A 21,786-nucleotide genomic window follows, 5' to 3' on the forward strand; every position below is an offset into this window, starting at 1 on the left:
TCACAGTGATTTCCATTTGAATAGAGCTACACCCACCTTCAAAATGCAGCTATTGTATGGAAATAATGTCCAATTTTTTTTGCAAGAAAATGAAGTATTATGAGCTCAGTGTCACAAAGCTGTACAGTGAGAGAAGGAATGTCTTTCTCTTCTCAAGGTAATTATCTTTTTGGCTTCAAGTGACAAACACAAACTTAGCCAGACCGTTTGTTATTCACATGTCACGCAGTGCTCTCGGCCAAGCATCAAACTCTGACACCAATTACCTTCAAAATGAATCACATTCTCAATCAAACCAAATAACAGAATGAATTATAAATAATGTTAGGTGGTAAGACTGCTTTTTTTTGGCTTTAACAAAGGAGCTAATCAGGCCAATCGTGTGCTGCACCTTTTCAGAACTGTGAATTGTTTCTTAATGAGAAAACTCGCCCACTGTTAAGTCTGAAATATGCAGTTCAGGGCTGAAATCACGATCCTCGTTTTTATGTAACAGATGAAACGGGCGGTTTTCTCTCTCGAGCTACATGATAGGGCTGGTTGGAATTTTGTATTTTGTTGACAGTGCTCAGTAAATCCAACGATAAGACAAAAAAAGCAGCAACGAGTTGATCCCACTAACAAATACTGTCTGTGTATTAAAGACCCGATAAAGCTTATTTCCAAGAAGTGTCTCTCTTTTGGCGTTTTGCTTGCTTGTAGCCACAGCAAATTACAGTGTTTACTGAAAACTCGGCATTAAGCTGTTCTCCCTCAAAAATATGTATGCCGAGAAACTAAGTACAGAATAAGAGGTGAGATACTGTGGTTCCTATTCACCTTGCCAGATGGCATCACATAATTAGAAAAAGGGAAGAGGAGAGAAGATTACCTTAACACCTGTCTGCCCTGCTTGAGGGAGACATCAATCTAATAGTCCGCACTACGGCAGAGCAGCTCTAGAAATCAGAGCTTGCCGAGGATGGCTTGAATCAGATGAGAGAGAGAGGGAAGGAGGGGAGGAGAGACATCACTGAGTGATTATTCAAATAATTAGACGGAAATAGGGATGAAAATGAAGAAGAGCCCCGTGGCGTGAAGAATACTTCAGCTGCTTCTCGAGTGCAGGTGTGCGTTTCAGTCGGAACTAATTCAAAGGTTTTCACAGATTCCTTTGGGTCTTGACCCGTGAAGTGAGCGGAACCCGTTTTTGAAAACCTCATCTCTATAACCTTTTAATCATTAAGGAAAAATGTGAAAGCTGTGATCACCTCACAGTAAGATAAGGAGCAGAGGCTGAGATGAAGTGATACGCTTATCTGAATTGTGCATTTTTGTTATCGACGTGTGTTAGAAGCGGAATGTAAAAGAAAAAAAATGACAGTGTCTTTGGTTTTTACTACAACGACAGCTTGTCCTGCGTAGCATCTCTGCTGTTTGCTTGGCAAAACACCATGAAGTCGGCTTCCAGCCAAATAATGATGATAATGCTACACAAATGCCTATAAAACAACAAATTGTTATGACTCTGTCTGGATAAGGTTTAAAGACATAGTGCCAGAACTGCCAATTAGTAAGCTTTTGAAATGCTAATAGTCACATTTGTTTAACTACAGAGAGAGGCAGGCTAGCTGTGTCTCGCTGCTTCCCCCTCTTCATGTTAATGTTGTTGCCTGCCACTTCTACCTCCATCGAAGTCAGCAAGAACTCCAATAAACATATTTTGCAGAATATAAACATGCCGTGAATTGTGTCAGGAATTCTTGTAAATTAGGCTTAAATAAGGCTCTTAATCTCTGAATGCAAGCTGCAGAGATGTGAGGCTTTCACTGAGCGACAGTGATGGATGGATGATGAAGTGCGATGTTTAACCTGCCGGTTAAAAGATGCAGCTACACGGTGTCTAGAAAGGAATAAGTACACTGCACTTGTCTCTAAACCTTAAACTCTTTCTTTCTTTACTTTTTGCTCGGCAATTGGGCAGAATGTAGAATATCAACTCTGCAGCTTTTACTACCAAATAACTGGCTTGAAACACACACACACACACACACAAACACGCACACACACACAAGGTCAAGAGTCAAACATCACAGCATATTTCAAATTATTGTTTACATGTTTTTCTCCCCCCTCTACCCCACATTACAAAGACATCCTTAGTTGTTAGATAGATAGATAGATAGATAGATAGATAGATAGATAGATAGATAGATAGATAGATAGATAGATAGATAGATAGATAGATAGATAGATAGATAGATAGATAGATAGATAGATAGATAGATAAACCGGGACTCTGGGTAGTTGAGTCTAATATGCAGCTTCTGGGTTTTTTGCAGTTTCTCTTAGAACTGCACAATCTGACCTTGGAGTGAATTTGCTTGGACGTCCACTCCCAGGAAGACTGGGAGAGTCTTGAGTTTTATTCACAAATGTTTTCCTTTGTGAGTAATCTTTCTCACTGCAGAATAACAGACTTCAAATTGTTTAGAAATTACCCTTCTGACCATTCTCAGATTAATGGAGAGCAACAGTTGCTTCTCTAAGGTCATTGCTGTGGTCTTTTCTCCTTGCTCACACTTGCTCATGATGAATTAATTAAGCGCATTTGATTAGCAGGACCGAGCTGCTACTTTACCCTCCTAATTCCTCTGGAAGCAGTAAAAGCGTGATATGTTAAACCTTAGAGCTGAAAGACAATGCCCTTTCTTTTTTACATCACTCATAGGTATATACTCTACAACCAAATTCATAGGGATGCTTGTTCCTTAAAAGCACAGACACACAGAGAGACCTGGATTAATTAATTATTCAATAAAATTTTATTTATATAGCGCCAAATCACAACAAAAGTCACCTCAAGGCGCTTCATAGATACAGAGAAAAACCCAACAATCATATGACCCCCTATGAGCAAGCACTTTGGCGACAGTTGGAAGGAAAAACTCCCTTTTAACAGGAAGAAACCTCCAGCAGAACCAGGCTCAGGGAGGGGCCATCTGCTGCGACCGGTTGGGGTGAGAGAAGGAAGACAGGATAAAAGACATGCTGTGGAAGAGAGACAGATTAATAAAAGATATGATTCAATGCAGAGAGGTCTGTTAATACATAGTGAGTGAGAAAGGTGGCTGGAAAGGAAAAACTCAATGCATCATGGGTATCCCCGGCAGCCTACGTCTATTGCAGCATAACTAAGTGAGGATTCAGGGTCACCTGGTCCAGCCCTAACTATATGCTTTAGCAAAAAGGAAAGTTTTAAGCCTAATCTTGAAAGTAGAGATAGTGTCTGTCTCCCGAATCCAAACTGGAAGCTGGTTCCACAGAAGAGGGGCCTGAAAACTGAAGGCTCTCCCTCCCATTCTACTTTTAAATACTCTAGGAACAACAAGCAGGCCTGCAGAGCGAGAGCGAAGTGCTCTAATAGGGTGATATGGTACTACAAGGTCATTAAGATAAGATGGGGCCTGATTATTTAAGACCTTGTATGTGAGGAGCAGGATTTTGAATTCAATTCTGGATTTAACAGGAAGCCAATAAGGATGTCTCTGTACTTTATATATTTTTGACATTTTCAACCATTTTCAAAAGGCATTTTAAAATCAGACAGTGATCATTCTAACAGAACAAAAAGGTCAAAACATTGCTCACTAAAAAAAACATGGGTTTTTTTTCTCCGGCGCACACTTGACCTTTAATGACTCGGCTCAGTCTGTGATATTTTGGTCAGGGTGACACCATCGGACAAGGAAAGAGGCTATTTAAGGAGAGGCCGTGTACCTCGTGTACGTTCGTGTACTGAAGCTGCTAGGTGTGCAGCCGTAACATTTGCTCAGATGTTGCATCAGATGAGCCATCTTCCTTTTCCTCTTTATGACTCACATTAGACCTCTAGTGTTGCTACAGGTTTTTCTCAGGTATTCCAGTCTCTGGAGTCTTGCCTGTTATTAATTGTGACTGACATTGGTTATGGAGGTGCTAAGCCATGACATTGATTTCGCCGTGTAAAATCTTTGAGTAATGAAACAAAGGGATATAACAGCCACAAGCAGACGTTAGTGAACAAACATAATACCTTTGTTAATCCTTTATCTAAGCCTTTGTCTCTGTTTCTCTGTCTCTTTCCTCTCAGTCCCCCGGAACCCCAGTGGCAACACAGTCCTCGACATTGACTTTGACATTGAGCTCGGCAACACGGCAGACGAAGCCAAGGATGACCCAGGTAAACAAAACACATTTGACAGAGACAATCAGCAAGAGCCCCGCTCATTGAGCTCGAATGATGATGGACGAGCTGCATTTACCGTGACCAAAATGAAACTGACAATCATCTCCCGCAGTGTTGCTGCAGAGGGTGAAGGTATTACAGTGACCAGATGTGTTTTGATAGGGCCTTCACCAGGGGGTGACACATGACATCTGGTCGTTTCGGTTTAAATAATGGCTCGCAGCCCAGAAAGCGGTGCAAGACTTTTCCCACTTTTTGCATTACGCCAGCTTGATTGCTTGACTGCTTGAATGATGAATTGACCATTTTGAAGCACATCACAGCTTCGCCCAAAACCTTCGTAATACTTGAGTTATTAAGGAGGTTCCCACAACAACAAGCTTTTGTGAGGAGATGGCTTCTCCTGTCATGTTTGCTCAATGTGATTTATTGATGTCAATGGTATGCAGCAAAGATTGCCTAATGATTTAGTTGTGTGTTTATTGTGGTTTGGGTGTATCATTTGATACGCCGTGTCACAGGCACAGAGCGTTTTCATTGGCTCAGAAAATGAACTGGCATTTTTTTTTTTCTTTCTTCTTGGAAATTCTGTTTCAGGGACAAAATGATGGATGTTATTTTCATCGAACCAATTTGTACCGCAGCGCCTGCATGCTACAGCAGCTGCTTTGCCTGTGTTGCCTTAATGTTATTGTCTGGGCATCATCACTGGGATCTTAGAAATCATCAGTCACTGAATATTACAGCTGTGTTGTAACCACGATGTATTTTAATTACAATGCAAGGCATGCAAACAGTAGTCTTTGTGTTCACTTACAAACACAATGACATCAGCAGTTCCTGCAGCTCATGTAAATATTTATGATATTTTTCTCTTATTTTTATAGATGAATGCACTTCTGCTCGTAATTTGTGCAGCTCCATTTCCAATTCATTTTTCTCCAGTGCATCAGAGCTCTTCAGAGAGATTACAACATTACAACAAATGTTTACGCTTTTATTGTATCATCTTGTTCATCAGAAGAAGCTTCGCCAGTCCTCTCGCTCCTGGGGAAGTTAGAGGCAAAAAAAAGCAAGGTTACTGTGAAGCATTACAAAGAGCAGACTGACGCCTCGTGCAAGTGTGTGCATTCTCCACTTCTCTGAAAAGTGTGTGTTTTTTTTCTTCTATTCAGAGTCGGGGTATCTGAGCTGCTCCTTTGATGATGGTCTTTGTGGCTGGATCAGGGACAAAGACGGGGACCTGCACTGGGAGACGACGCCTGATCCATCAGGTAATTGAAGGGCAACTTGATTCTCCTCAGTCACACGTTTGTAATACGGCAAAGTGTTTGTTTTATTGGCAGGAACTAGAAATAACACGAGCCGTGCTGCTTCACACGCGCAAACTCACACTCTGGCAATCTAAGTAGCTTCTACTCAATTACAGGTCAAGGTGAAATCACTCCAGGGAAGTCGTTTGTCTCCTCTGGAGATTAGCGCTTCACTCTGCAAAGCGATGCAAATGAGAAAGTAGATTACGTGACCCATCAGGGATACCTGTGGCTCACATTAAATAGGAATACAACACCGTTACTTTGTGGGTTCAGACGAGGAGAAGACATAGTGAATTATGTTAAGAGGACTCTCTACGGGTAGTGAGAAGGCTTAAAGGTGCAGTGTACTGGAACTGTTTAACTAGGTTTGGTTTCCTTTGGCAAATCGTTTAGTCTTGCAGTTATTAGTGTTTTCAGACATTCCGAATGAGGCCTCATTTCAGCTAAAGTCCGAGCTCCTTCACAAAGGCAATAAAGGTTTTTTCTTTCCCCAGACCTATAAGATCCCTGACCAATCATTTAGAATGAATCATAAGCTAAGTGCTGACTTAGAGAAATTCCTTTTAATGGACAACATTTCAATTTGCAGTAACCTCTCTGTGCTACTAATGTTAATCAGAACACTTAAATAATCGCTTAGCTATACTGTACATATATGTGTGAGTGTGTGTGTGTCTGCCTAGTTTTTTGCAAAATCCCCAGTGTGTTATGAAGCATGTAAATATTTACTGTTCATCCCTTTAAGTACTTTGATCGACAGCCACGGGCAAACACTCATGCCCATTAGAGGATTGGCATAGATTTGGAGAGCGCTCATAATTTATGCAGAAAGCTTCTGTGGGCCTGCAGATACTTAATACACCCCCTGCAGTTAACACCAGCCATACATGCTGTATAAGCAAAATACATCAGCATTAATCAGCTAATACTCAGAGGCTCTATCGCCTTTAAATTTTTAAAACTGTAGCTCAACTATCACTAACTAATGCATAAATTAAAATCTCCAAAATACATGTAGTTGCCAGGGCCACTACATGTATTTTGAGGGAAAGAAACATAAATGGGTCAAGGGTTTGTCTAGTATCTATATACTGTATATGTATTTTGGAGATTTTGATGCACAGAAACATAAGTATCAGTTATGTTTATATACCATGTTTGTTTTAAATGATAAATTAACCACAATTACAGGAAAACAAAAACAAGTACACTACAAAAACATGACAGCATTGCACAGTTGATGCAGTTTTTTGGCTACACATCGATGATGTGAATCTCTTGTTCCAACACATCCCAAAGGTGCTCTATTGGATCGAGATCAGGTGACTGTAGAGGCCATTTGAGTACAGTGAACGCAATGTCATGTTCAAAAAACAGAAATCATTTGAGCTTCGTGACATGGCGTGTTTCACTGCAGGGCAACCTGCACGTGGTGAATAAAGCCTTGACTGATTGATTGACTGTTGGAAGCAGACATTAGAAGATGAGCACATTGTAGTCACAGACATGGTCAGCAACAATATGCAGGAAGCCTGAGGCTCATGGTGTTACCAGAAACTGTCCCTCAGACCATCACACCATCACACCGAGCCTGAACCATTGATACAACACAGCATCCATGCTTTCATGTTTGAAAGCATGGATGGATGTTCAGCCAAATTCTGACATTATCGTCTAAATCAGCGGTCCCCAACCTTTTTTGCGCCACGGACCGGTTTATGCCCGACAATATTTTCACGGACCGGCCTTTAAGGTGTCGCGGATAAATACAACAAAATAAAACTAGTACCGGTACCGAAAAAAAGAAGATTTATTCATAACACACGTGAAAAGACCAAGGAAAACCATGTTAACGATTAAAAACGATAAAAACGATAACAAAATAACACTGAAAACCAATAAAAACCCTGAAAACTATACATTTCACACCTGAGCCTCAACTCTCGCAGCCCGGTACCAAACGACTCACTGACCGGTACCAGTCCGAGGCCCGGGGGTCGGGGACCGCTGGTCTAAATGTCACAGCAGAAATGGAGAGTTAAGCGACATTTTTCCAGTCTTCTATTGTCCAATTCGAATGAGCCCTTGGGAATTGTAGCCTCGGTTTCCTGTAGTACATCTACTTCAATGTTCCACATGTTGTGCGTTCAGAGATGACCTTTGCGTTATTTTGATATGACTTGAGTTGCTATACCGTCTGAGTCTGGCCATTCTCATGTCATCTATGACATCAATAGAGCTTTACTTTACACAGAGAACTGCCACTCTCATGTGTTTTGATTTTATTCAGACCATTCTCTGTAAACCCGAGAGATGGTTGTGGAGAAATATCCCAGTACAGTAAATAACATGCAGCCAAGAGCAGCAAATATGGCATCAACAAAATGCCTCGTTTAAAATCACTTAAATCTCATTTCTTCCTCATTCTGATCCTCAGTTTTTTTTATTGTTTTTTTTATTATTGAACTTTTAATTGCAAAGCAGGAAAACAGCAGTCACCAGCATATACATATACAGGACAAAGATGCATCTACATGTATAGCAGGACCTGGGAGGTAGAAAGAAAAACCCAACAGCAATAGTAATAGACAATGAAAAAGGTTAACAATTGTCCCTTTGTTGCCAGGCTAAATCCCGTAAGCCCGATTTCAACCTCTGAGCAGAAGGAGTGTCCAGATGGGCCAAAAAAGGGTCCCATGTGCGATAGAAAAGGAAAGGTTTGTCCTTAAGTGCTGTAGAGAAGGCTTCCATTGGCACAATACATATCACAGACTGTAGCCACTGGTTGACAGATGGAGCCTTATCAGAAAACCATAATGCACTTTCAAGCGTAGTGTAGCAGTATGTGAAGGAGATCTTTGCTAATCATATAGTCCTAACAAGCAAGTCCTTGGACCCAGATTCTGATCCTCAGTTTGAACTTCAGCAGATCATATTGACTATGTCTACATGCCTTAAAGCACTGAGTCACTGCCATTGATTGGTTGATTAGATATTTGTGTTAACAAGCAGTTTCGAAAGTGTACCTATTGAATTGGCTGGTGTGTATATTTCTTTTTACTATTCTTCAAGTGACAGCAATAAAGTGACAGGAAAACACAATGTGGCTTTCTAGAAACCACTAGGGAAACATTGTCATCAGAAGTTTGCATCGGGATTCTAGAAAATAACGCCAATAAAAATGTTTTTAAATGACAGGTATGTGTGATGGTATACATGGTGAAATAGAAACCAGTTTCTGTGGCAGTAAAAATGCACATGCATCCCAAAAACAAAGCTAAAGGAAAGAGAGTTTTGTCCATTTTTTTGGTCATTTTAGTTCTTCTGGTCTGTTTCAACAAATTTTCTCTCAGATCTGTCTTTCAACTTTGTTTGGCTCAATTGAAGTGCATTCAAACCAAATCCCTGATTCTTGCTTATATATTTTTCTGCACTGTGTACAGACTGATGGTGATATAGGTGATAAACAACATGACATTTAGAAAAAAAACGGCAAAGCCACAAACATTGATTATTTTATTAAGTAGTTTCAGAGTACAGCCTTCTCACTAAAAGCTCATGCAGCTTAATCTTATCAACACAACTCAGTCTTTACTTCTTTTTTTTTTTTGTGAAAATTTAGATTACCATGTCATCACTGACTTAAAATCTGTGACTTGCATCCGCAGGTGGACGCTACCTAACGATACCCGAAGCAGGAAACAAGAGGACTGGACGAGGAGCGCGGCTGGTCCTCCCCCTTATCCCTCCCTGGAATGACGGCAATCTGTGCTTGTCATTCCGGCACAAGCTGGCAGGTCACCATGTGGGAATGCTCCAAGTGTTTGTGAAGAAGGGAAAGCAGTACAGTCCAGCAGTCTGGGGTCGAACAGGTGGAAATGGCTGGAGACACACCCAGATCACATTATGGGGCACAGGCCTGGAAAGTGTAAGTATAACAATAAATATAAAAAAATAATGAGTCTCTCATAAAGTAAAAATATTTAAACATCTAACATCATTTAATGTTCATACTTTATGTTCCTGTTCCTATGTAAGAATACCTCAGTGTGCCTCATTTTACTGCTGTTCATCAGGTGATCCTGAAGGGGGAGCGCGGGCGAGGCAGGAGCGGAGAGATGGCCGTGGACGACATAACCTTGAGGAAAGGCTCCTGCACAGAGGAGCACAATCTGAGGAGACTTTGACTGACAGAACAGGGCGAGGCAGAAAGAAAACAAGAGAGAAACTCATCTCAAAGAGAACGGACTCTGTTGTGACTCCCCCTCTCCCCGCTCTCTCTCTCTCTGCCTGGGCACTCACAGATCCCTCCCTAAACCCCTCAGCCGTCGTGTAAACAAAATCCCCCCAAATCATGCGTCTGCAGAACAGTGGGTTTCTCTCACTCGGCTGTCCGTTAATAAAAGGACCGAACCTGTTCTCGTGGGTGGATCCCAGCAGCACATCCCCAGTCCTCTCAGCTTCCATCTCACTCCATCACCTTATTACTCTAAAGTGTGCATGTACCTACTCACCATGGAAATGTCCTCCACCTAACAGCACTGGCAGCCTTCCAGCCGCACCGCTGACAGGCCCACGCTCACTTCATTTCTTCCCGGAGAGAGGATTGTTCCTTTATTTAGGGAGCCCGCTTTTGCTTTGCTTTGATCCTTTAACCACAAGCCATTGCTTTTTTAGTTGCTTAATGGTGAAAACATGTGGCCAGGGGTGCATTTTGTGACTGTTTTGATCAGAAAAAAAGAAGAAGAAACAAGCGGTAGATTTCTTTTGGTTGGAGATTTAAAAAATGTACATAAAATACAAATTTTATTTGTCAAAATTGAATTGGTTCTAATGCAGATTTCTTTCAATCTGATATAGGCCCACAGCATAACACCAAAAGTCAGTTTACCGCTAATTTTGCTGGTCAAATGTGAGTTGTTTTTCGTTTTAATTACCGGTTACTGTTCTATAGCACAGCTTTGTCTGAAAGGTCCTTTTTCTTGCCACAGCATTTCAAAGACCTGCTTGGTCGCAGAAAGTTCAGATATTTAGCATCTTTTCTATCGTGTTATTGCCTGTTGAGGTTGGTAAAACTCTGCGATCATGTTCTTCAGATACTTGAAACGTGTAAAACAGAATCATTGTACGATTTTCGAGTCAACCGAAAAGTTACTTTTTATTATACACTTTGTGCTTTGTTATATTAAGTGCAGTTTGTTATAAAGATGATGACACCAACACCTTTTTAGGTTTTCACAAATTGTATTATTGTAAATGTAGTTGTGTGTACATACTCTAAACAATCCCATTTGTTGTGTGATTTATATGTTATGTAAATTCATACGTAGATATTGATTGGATTTCAGCTGGTTGATATTTCAACTTTTAAAGAAAGAACGTGTACACAGATCAAAACCTTGTGTAGTGCAAGGCTGTTTAAAGTGTCCAAAAATGTGTCTTCATATGGTATAAAGCTCTGTTTGTAACTTGCTAAGCACATAGTTGCATATTGTATGATGTGATAATGAAGGGCATTGTAAAGGTTTTCTGTGTGCATGGTTGCATTCACCAAATTCAGAATTATCCAGACCAGTATGTAAATAAAAAAAACATTTGAATGGTGTGTTTACAAAAAAACAACAAAAAACAAAATTGGCTTACTTCCAAAGACGGACATGCTAGGTGATTGGTGATTCTAAATTAGCTGTAGGTATGGATGTGTGAGACAAATAAAGGTTTTACAGTGCAATCAATAAAGTTCTGAATGTGTGTGTGGGCGAGCATTTGGGTTGTGAATGTGGCTTGTATTGTAAAATCCTTTGTGTGGTCTGAACACAAAAACACAATATTGTTTAAGCCAGTTAATTTACATTTCCAGTCCACCTAGCCCCACAATCCTTACAAAACATGGTAAAATGTTAATATTTGGAAGAAAAAAAAAACACGATTTAGCCCTCTGGCTTCCACCCAGGAAGGATAAGTAGAGGCTCAGAAATTACAACATGTTGGAAATATCAAAAACTGCAGATCCAGAAATGCCTGCTGTTTCCAAAAGTGAGTCAAAGACATCAGTGTTAAAATGCAACTTTACAGCCTTTAAAAAAAGACTTTGGTGTCAGCAGCTAATTTACACCTTCATCGCATATCAAAGGGTGTTGAGGGTGTATTTTTTTAACACACAAAAAGTTCTGGAAAATCATTGGTGACATAGTCACTTTGATTAAGAGGTAAGTGCTGAACACCGAACACCAGCTGTAATTGCTTCATTCAGCTGTGTTTCATCTCCTTTAATTGTTTTATTTATATAGCACCAAATCACAACAGCAGTTGCCTTAAGGCACTTTATTTTGCAAGGGAAAGACCCTACAATTACACAGAGAAACCCCAACAATCAAAGGATCCCCGTGAGCAAGCATTTGACAGTGGGAAGAGCGAACTGCCTTTTAGAAGAAGAAACCTCCAGCAGAACCAGGGAGAGTCAGCCATCTGCTGTTGGGTATGAAGGAAAGGAATTTGGACAAAAGACATGGTGTGTAAGAAAACTTTAGATTAATAATAACCAATAATTAATGCAGATGTGTGTATGGTGAATGAAAAAAAGCAGCCGAGAGCAGACAGGTGACCCTGGATTCAGAGTCCAAGTATATGCTTTGTCAAAATGTAACATTTTAAACTAAACTACTTTTAAGATTTAAAATAATCTTAAAAGTAGAGAGGATGTCTGTCTACCAAATCCAAACTGGGAGCTGGTTCCACAAAAGAGAGGCCTGAAAGCTGAAGGCTCTGCCTCCTATTCTACTTTTAAATACCTTAGGAACCACAAGTAAACAAGCAGATATGTACTATTACAGGAGTCCAGCAAGCACTTCTACATATTTGCTTGATATGCACACTGAAGGACATATCCTGGTGAAAACAATGCCAAGATTCCTCACAGTGTTACTGGAGACCAGGGTACTGTCATCCAGATTAAGTATCTGGCCAGACATTATGTTTCTAAGAGTTTAGTTTTATCTTAATTTAGAAGCACATAAGCAGAGGTCATGCAGGTCCTTACTGATGGATGAAAAAGTATCTATGAATTTGAGTCACTGAGCTCGATATCTTGTGTTTTTTTTAGAGAATTTCTAACGCAGCTGATGTGACTAACTGTGCAAAACTGTGTTAACAGCCTGTCCAGTGAGTCTGTGCCCCACTTGTGTTTAGTGACACTTTTGTATTTCACTAGTATGTCACTTACCACTATTCAGTAATTAATAACTGCATTTTGTATAAGTATATACTTTTTGTGGGGCTCCATACTGTCTGTGGCTTGCTAATTAAGCTTAGCACTTCACTCTCTCTCATACAACTATTATCAGTTTGGGCATCAAAAGACCAACATACTGATATTTATAATTCAGGCTTTAAAAGGATTTAAAACTAGAGGGCAGCATCAAGGTGGCTCTCTTTCATATACAGGCCATGACCCCGGTGTTGTTGATATTGTAATATATGCAGCCACACAGTTCAGTTACAGCTCTATCAACAGCAGGTCATGCTATAAAAATGTCAATACTCCAGTGAAATAAAAGAGAACGTGTCATGAATCGCTGTGCGGCAGGCAGGAGTTGGACCCAAAATGCAGGACTCACAGACTCGGGGAGGTGAACTCAAAACACAGCTTTATTTGCTGGTAGAACAAACATATAAAACTAGACTAAACTGGGAAACCATAAACTAAGAACTCACAGGGAGACACAGGGAGATCCACACACAGCATGAGGGACGACGCGACACTGACTCAGAGAAACACAGGGTTTAAATACACTGGGAAGTAACGAGGGGAATGAGACACAGAAGGAGGGCACAGCTGGGAGAAATCAGGACTGACGAGACAAGCAAAGCAGGACGCATTCACATGAGACACGGACCATCAAAGTAAAACAGGAAGTATCACACAGAGACGCGAACTTGACACAGTGGAGACAGCAACTAAGAAATACAGAGACATAAACCATAAGGCAGAGGTCTAAGAACCAAAATACACAGGGAAATACTCAGCTGGGAACACAAGAGACTAGACTAGAGAGAGTAACAAAAAACCAACCATGAGAACATAATGCACAATGCAGAGTGACAGAAAACAAGAAACTCAAACATGCAAAGACACACAATTACACAGAACAGAGGGGACACAGAGAGACATGAAGGGCAAGGGATCAAAACTAGAAGCCATAGAATAAATCACACACAAGTACAATAATACAAAAATCACAAAGAACTAAAAACGCTGGGTCAGGAGACCCAGGACCGTGACAGAACGAGAGAGTGTAACAACTCAAAGTGCACATTTCACAAATTTGAAACATCTAAGGAAGTTTTAAATACTTTTATTGTGATTGTTAAACGGTGGTAAGAGTGGCAGACGGGTTCAAGGTGGGGCGTAATTACATCAGGGATGTTCTCTCAGCCCTACTTGTTTGCAATGGTGATGGACAGGTTGACAGATGACAGATTTTCATTGGAAGTGAGCAGAAGAAACAGATGTGAATACATCGAAGGGACAGCTCAGGTTGAGGAGTTTGGAGACAAAGTTAGAGATGATTTGGACATGTGCAGGCTGGAGCTAGTCGTTTTAAAGTATTGGAGAAAGGATGTTGAATATGGAGCTGTCGAACAAAAGGGAAAGAGGACGGACCTCAGGGAAGGTTCATGGATGTAAGTGAAGGAGGAGATGGAGAGAGTTTGTGTGACAGAAGAGGATGCTAGCGATAGGATGAGATGCAAGTAGATGATGGCGACCTCTAAAGAGAGCAGCCAAAAGGAAAATAGGAAGAAATATAACAATATACAAACAAAGGACGTTTGAAATACGAGTGTTATGATTGGCTTTTCTCAGGAATAAACAAACCTGTGTTTGCTTAGTGTAAAAGCTCAATGTGGTACCTTTAAAATAACGATGTCCCAGAATTTCAAACTATTCTGGAAAAATGATAAAAATATGAAGATCACACCACCTTCACACTAGCATCCAATTACTACTGCAGGTCACAAACTTCTGTCTGGAATCAGTTTGTTTACTTTCTTGCAAGCTTTACTTTATTTGGCTTTTCTATTTACCTTTGGAATTACTTTTGTAAGACATGAAAAAAGGAAACTTTTTAATATTTATCCATCAGAAAAAAAGTCTTTCAAGATTCATATACAACAAAATGTAAATTAAAAGATTAAAGGATAACCAATCTGATTCAATCTAATACTGTGGTGGTGTTGTTGTTGTTGTTTTTAAGAAATCGGATGTTTAAAAAAATGCATCAGACAAAATAAATTTTAGATGAAAGGGAGAACAGAGTTTCTTACTTTGATGAAGCAACTAGTTAGTTAGCAGATGGCTAAAAGGAAGCAGAAGGACATGTTCTCTGATGTATTACTTCAAATCCCCACAGACACTGAGGGATATGTTCTCTTTTTTATGATACAGCCACAAAGCTTCATTATAGCTGTGTGTGAAGGCTGGCAGGTTTCAGATAAAACTGAAGACCAAACCTCGTACATAGTTACAGGCATTAATGCAAATACCATTGTAAATAACTGTGTCACAGAACTGTGAGAAACCACACACTTACGCTTCATGCTGCACCTAGTTAATTCTTACCATGAAGTAAAGTGGGTCGATCTGCTTTGATATAAGCTTTTAAGTGTTCTTTGTGGTAAGTAGCCTTAGAGAAGTTTAATCACAATAAGCAGGCAGTGGAATTTTTTTCCACCTCCGCCCGCTTGCGTTTTCATATTTCATTATTTCAATAAATTCAAATTCAAATTTCAAATTCAAATTTTATTTGTCACGTACACAGTCATACACAGTACGATATGTAGTGAAATGCTTGGACAACTGCTCGTGACCTAAAGAGAACAAAAAAGGAAAAGGCTATGAATAAGATAGGAAATAAATATGAAAAATTAAAAAGGGTAAATTTAACTAGGAAGGAATAAAATATAAATTAAGGTTAAAAATGAAATAACTGTACAACACAAATTAGAATGAAGGGTAAATTTAACTGGGGAGAATAAGATAAATATATAAATTAAAGTTGAAAATAAAATAACTGTACAACAAAATACACAATACACAATATAGAACTATATAAGAATGTATGAAGGAATCTAAATATAAATAAATATATACACAATAACAGCAGCTGTACAAGTATTAACCGGAAATGAAGAATATAGTGACCAGTGTTGTGCAAAACCAAAGTCCAGAAAGTCCAGTGTGTGTGTAAGAACCATATGTGTGGGTCAGTACTGTGTGGTGGTGTGATTGAGAGACCGTATCGCCTGCGGGAAGAAGCTCCTCCTCAGTCTCTCTGTGTTGGTCTTCAGGGAGCGGAATCGCTTTCCTGACCTCAACAGAGAGAACAGTCTGTTGTTGGGATGGCTGAGGTCCTTCACGATCTTCCTGGCCTTGGTCCAGCACCGCCTGCTGTAGATTGAGTGCAGGTCAGGGAGCTCGGAGCGGATGGTGCGCTCAGCAGCAGTAACTGAAGCCACCTTGAAATTTTCACAACTACAGAGTCGATAAAGCTTTGATTGTGTGCTCGCTTTGGTAGACAACAAAAAAATAGTCTGATGCCCTTTAGAGGAATGGCTATGGTGGATAATCTCCTTCAGTCTCCATAACTCACACACACCACCACACAGCAGAAAACAGCGAATGATTCAAACTTTTGTTTGCTCAGATAAGGCCTGCGATTTCGATATTAGATCAGTTCATCTTTCAGATCACTGACCTGTTATGAGATATCTAAAGATCTTCATTTCACTTCTTGGCTGCTTATTTGGGGGCCAAGGGGGCAAGCAAACAAGCCTTTTATTGAGATAAAACATCAAGACAGTAAGAGATCCACAGGGAAGTGGAAATAGCCAACCCAGACACATGTAGGTCCCTCTGTGTGTGTGTGTGTGTGTGTGTGTGTGTGTGTGTGTGTGTGTGTGTGTGTGTGTGTGTGTGTGTGTGCGCGCACGCTAGAAACTGTTTAAAGCCAGGCATAGTTTGTCTCTTTTCCTCTTTTCTCACATGACACGATGAAGCACACAATAAGAGAAGGACACCTCTGACTGAATGAAAGTGAAAAACCCTCTGAGGCTGTGTTGTGGTTCTTCTTTGGAAACCTGTCACTGGGATCTATCAGTGCTGAAGTAATATTTTGAATGTCATGAATGAAGAGATACATAATAAAATTTAATATGAGGGAATATTTGTGTTTCCTCTAAGAATTCAGTTGGTTAAACAACTCCATAATTAAAGGGACATCTCACTTCCAAATGTGGTAGTTGCCCAGCTTTGCTGATACAGGCTATAGAACTGTTTTGTGGCGTGTGGCGAGGCGTGGTCTGTGGTGCCGCTGCAGGGGAGATGGACTCACCTGCACAGCATCTACAATCACGTCTCGCCACCATAAAAACCTGTGCTGTCGTTGTTGTTGGTGTGTGGCTGGCAGTTGGGAAGCTACAGGCAAGTATTTGTAACAACAACAGCACTTAAGAATAAAGTATGCTGAAAAGTATAAAAATGTGGACCGGTCCGCTCTAAGGACCAAGGACAGGGAAGGAGCTGGGCCAAATGGTGGCAGAGCTGGTGGCAGAGCTGGTGGCAGCGCAGACCACACCCTGCCACATTATATCAAAAGTGTAATGAAAACAGCAGCAAGGATAGACAGACAGACAGACAGACAGATATTGTGGGAAGTAAAGAAGAACAAATAATTTCTCACTGTGGGGTCAACTTGGTAAACTGGGCCATCAGTTAAAATGGGCCATCTTAGGTTTGAGTATCTCTTTAAAAATTAACAGCCAATACTCAGCATTCAGCATTTGATTTTACTGATCCAAGATTGACACTGGTCAGCCTCACAGCAAGAAGATCTTTCTGTGTGGAATATCTATGTTCTCCCCATGTCTGCATGGGTTGTCTCCAGGTCCAAAGACACCCAAATAGTGGGGTTAGGTTAATTGGTATTTGGTGAGTGGTAAATTAGTAAATTGCTCATAGGTGCGAATGCTGTGCAATAGACTGGCAACCCGTCCAGGGTAACCCCCCCCCCCCCCCCCCCCTCCCCATGCTATGCTAGCTGAGATAAGCTCTAGCCTGTCTTTGTGATCATGAATTGGATAAGTGGAAGAAAATGGGTGGATGGTGTAAGATTGGTCAGGGAGGTGGGCCAATATCCAGAAAACTTCACGGTGACTTATCCAATCTCATTTGATAAATCAATATGTAGAACTAATGATTCACAACACTTGTCAAGATGGACTGCCTCAGATAAAATGCTGATAAATGCTTTTTCATGAAAAAGCTTTTTTTTCCATTAGGGACACAAATTGCCTTTATGTGTCCAATGAAATGGCTATAATTTCGGTTAAATTATGTCACCCTCTGAACTGAGCTTAAGAAGATATTCTGATGCTTCCTCTCATTAAAAAAAGATGTATAATATTTATAAATTCTATCATTGCATCCAATTCAATTTAATTTAATTTAAATATTGCCAAAAAACAAAAACAGTCAGCTGAAGACAGGTTATATTGAAAGGTAAAGACCTTGCAGTAATACAGAGAAACCCCAACAATCAGACGACCCTCTACAAGCTGTTAGGTTTTCCACGCTCCCTTCTAAGTGCATTTGTATATGTTTATGCCTGTTTATGTCCCCCCCTCTCCCCGACACACACACACACACACACACACACACACACACACACACACACACACACACACACACACACACACACACACACTTTAATAAAAAAAGGTTTTATTTCACCTCATAGTGATCATGGCGGATTTCATTCTTCTTACTTTATCACTTACAAGCTACAGATTTGTGAAAAATCCAAATCAGGCTTTAGACCAGTATGCCACAGCTTATACAGGCACAGTGTTGTTATTGTTTTGTTCTTTCTGTGCTTGTTATTGCACTGACATCCTTCAGAAGTACTCATGTAATGAAAATGCAATACATTATAACTTACCCTTCTCCTGTTGGAGATGCTCCCCGCTGCTGTAACAATGCAGCATATGAAATACATGAGGAATAAATAAAAACATGCAGAAGCCTGATAAACAATCCCCCTAAACATTCGCACAATAATATTACGCTTATTTAAAAACACTGTTATTTTGTGGGAATCCCCCCCCCCCCCCCCCTTTGACTTATTAAAGAAGGTTGTTTATTGCTCTTAGAGACTTTCCAAACTTTTTTTTTTCCTGTGAATGTAAAGCAGTACCTCTAGAGCAGCGTGTTGAACTTAGCTCAGCTCAACTCTGTGAGCACTAAGAATTTCTGATACAAGCTGTCCTTGTAAATGAGGAGAGAAATGAAGTTAACTGGCAACCCTGCATCAGAAGTAAGATTTTCTTCCATCTCATTTTCTTTATTCTTCTAAAACCAAGTTATATGCTGTGTGTCTAGGAAATGTTCGCATAATAATAATAGTAGTACAGTTTTACGTTCTAAACCCTGTGCAGTCCATATGAGTGTAGCTCATGCTCCCACTAGAGGAAGCAAAAATGTAAAAATGAAAGCTAAGGTGGCTCCATCCTGGCCATGAACAGTGTTTGCAACAGCTCTGAAAAAGTCAGAGTCTCATGACTAAATTACCACTAAGTTATAAACAGACAAAATAACCAGTGATAGGATGAAGCATCAAATGGAAATAATCTCACCTAGACTAAATGATTTTTGGTCTGCTTTGGTCGATGTATTGCAGTTGTCACACCATATTTAGCCAAGCTGGTGATGAACCACCTGTTCCCTAGTTTCTTTTCCTGTCCCAGTGTAAAAATGTTGTTATGGACATATAGGCCAATGGCATCAGTGATTTCTCCAGAGGCTTCATTTAAAAAAGATGTAAGATGTTTCTACCTAGTGCTTTTTCTAACTGCATTCACACTCCAATGGACGCATCGGAGAGCAACTTGGGGTTAGCACCTTGCACAAGGATACTTGACATGCAGGCTGGAGGAGCCAGGGATTGATGTTTCTACCCATGTCCCACCACCTCTTCAGAGAGCAGTTTGCTCTATTTCCTCGATGTAGCTGACAAACATTCCTATCAACTTTGGTTTTATGAGAATCAACAACAACAACAAAATAACCTGTTATTATATGAGAGACTGAGCGTTACATTCTAGTCTGCTGTTTGAGGTTTTGTTTTGAATTTTAACCACTTGTCTAATTCAGGTTTGGGGGTGGGGGGTTGGAGCTTATCTCAACTGTCATAAGGTGAAAGGTGGGGTACACCATGGATAGGCTGGCAGTCCATCATAAGGCTAACAGAGAGAGACAGACAACCATTCCCACCTACAGTGTGGCCAAATTAAGTAGTAAATGGACTGGTTCTTATATAAAGCCCGTTATACAGCATGCCTCATTCGCCCATTCATATAAGCACTGTTTTTCTATGACGAAGTGGTCTTTTATCTAACATTTGAACACATTCAGAAGTCAATGAATGCATCAGAGAACAACGTGGGGTTCAGTATCTTGCTCAAGAATATTTTGGCATGCAGACTGTACAAGCAAGGCATCAAACCACCAACCTTCCAATGAATGGATGACCTACTCAACCTGCTCTTGAGCAGGAGGTTGGATAGTGGTTAGAATCAACCACTTAGCTGAACATAAATGTCAGCAGTGCTAACCACTGGACCAGCATCCCACACTATTTAAGGTTTTCAGTCATTATTTCCACTTTGTTTTGAAATACTCACCAATTGTCCCGTGCTTCTCGTGTTTAATGTTTTTGTGACCCATCCTATTTAGTTTCACTCACCATTCTCCTCTCTGTACTGCTCTGTTACACTTCGTGTTCGTAACTTTGTTTCTCACAGTTCTCATGCATTTCCGATGCCATGTGCCCAGGCTCACTCTGCCAGAGTCTTGTGATTTTAATAACTTCGCCTAAACATTGACTGCTTTGCTTCTACCAACGCATGACTTAAATAACATTCTTTGATTTTTATTTATTTTTTTACTCTTGAGTCATGAATTTCTGTTAGAAACTGCAGCTAGAAACTCACTTCAGAATTACACTTTAATAAACCTGTAGAATTTTTGGCATTGAGGGTTTTGAAAAATTCAAAAGGCAGTATTGCACACAGGCTGACAGAGGCTCATTTGGCTGACTTATATTTGAATCATGATTTGAAAAATTTCCATGGGCCCACTCAACTCCATTTAAAGGAGTATTCAACATGAATTGCAGACCTAACTGACATTAAATGTTACCTAACATATAGCATTTCTTTTCGAGACTTGGAAACTATAAACCTTCTTTGCTGGACAGTCATGCATGTAAGCTGAGTCTCAATTAAACTGAAATGCATAATTAGGTTTTCTAACACCAGTAGACTATTTTCACTAAGATTATCTATTGAAGAATGTTAAAATCCATACAAAACTCAATAAGCTCCATCAAAGCGACAGATGTAGTTGAATCTCATTAAATAGCAAACATCTAGACTTGTCCAAAATATTGCACATAGATTATTTTTTGCTGCCTGACTGAATATTAATTCAGAAGTTCAGATGATGGTGTGAAAAAGAAAAGTTTAAGTGAAAAAAAATCGAATTAAGCCATGAATGCTTTATAAACATATTATTTCCCTTCAGTAAATCTGAACTGGTCTGCACGAAACAAATAATGCATGTGTCGTATCATGTTAGCGGTCACGTCTAAATCTGACTAAATTTGTAGGTCAGCGTGACCTCCCTGACTAGCCATTTATGAGGTTCGATTTTATTCAGTTTGTTATTTTGAGTGACTAAATAAATAAATAATGAATGTCACACAACCTTATCCTTTGACAAAAGTTCTTTGTTTTCCTACTCGTTAAAAGGCATGGCAATTTCCATTTCTGAAGTATGAATCGATGTCATTACATGTACATGCTTACAAAAGGGCCTTGTATCATTATCTGCCACTGGCTCTTCGTCCCTACTTTACTTGCTATGATAATGATTATTATCTGAAATGAGTCTTTTCTGTTCATTTATATCTTGTTTTATTGTTATTTGGTGCTCCAGAATAGAAAACAAGTTTGCTAAATAAACAACACAAAACACCATAAAAGCAAAGTTCAAGTACACAAACCCGCTTGCTTGTCTGTAATATGAACAAGGTTATCACTGTGCTACACTGGAAAGTTCTGGATGTCTCCCTGCAGGGACTTCACTTTACCCTTACAGGGAAACCACAAATTTTCAGGGAACAGTGGGGCAGGCTTTTTTTGTCAACC

At 40.0% G+C, this 21,786-nt stretch overlaps 1 protein-coding gene across 2 annotated transcripts in view; it reads left to right on the forward strand.

The window, feature by feature from the left end:
* npnta (nephronectin a) overlaps nucleotides 1–11,254 on the forward strand; it is a 56,969-nt gene extending 45,715 nt beyond the window's left edge. For both annotated transcript variants that reach the window (XM_080881632.1, XM_080881633.1), the window contains 4 exons: nucleotides 4,112–4,201; nucleotides 5,383–5,481; nucleotides 9,192–9,451; nucleotides 9,600–11,254. In XM_080881632.1, the coding sequence (XP_080737758.1) occupies nucleotides 4,112–4,201; nucleotides 5,383–5,481; nucleotides 9,192–9,451; nucleotides 9,600–9,710 (560 nt within the window). In that variant the 3' untranslated portion in view covers nucleotides 9,711–11,254. The remainder of the gene's footprint in view (nucleotides 1–4,111; nucleotides 4,202–5,382; nucleotides 5,482–9,191; nucleotides 9,452–9,599) is intronic.
* The last annotated feature ends 10,532 nt before the right edge of the window (nucleotides 11,255–21,786 follow it).

The sequence above is a fragment of the Rhamphochromis sp. 'chilingali' genome (assembly GCF_963969265.1).
Source record: "Rhamphochromis sp. 'chilingali' genome assembly, chromosome: 4".
NCBI lineage: Eukaryota > Metazoa > Chordata > Actinopteri > Cichliformes > Cichlidae > Rhamphochromis > Rhamphochromis sp. 'chilingali'.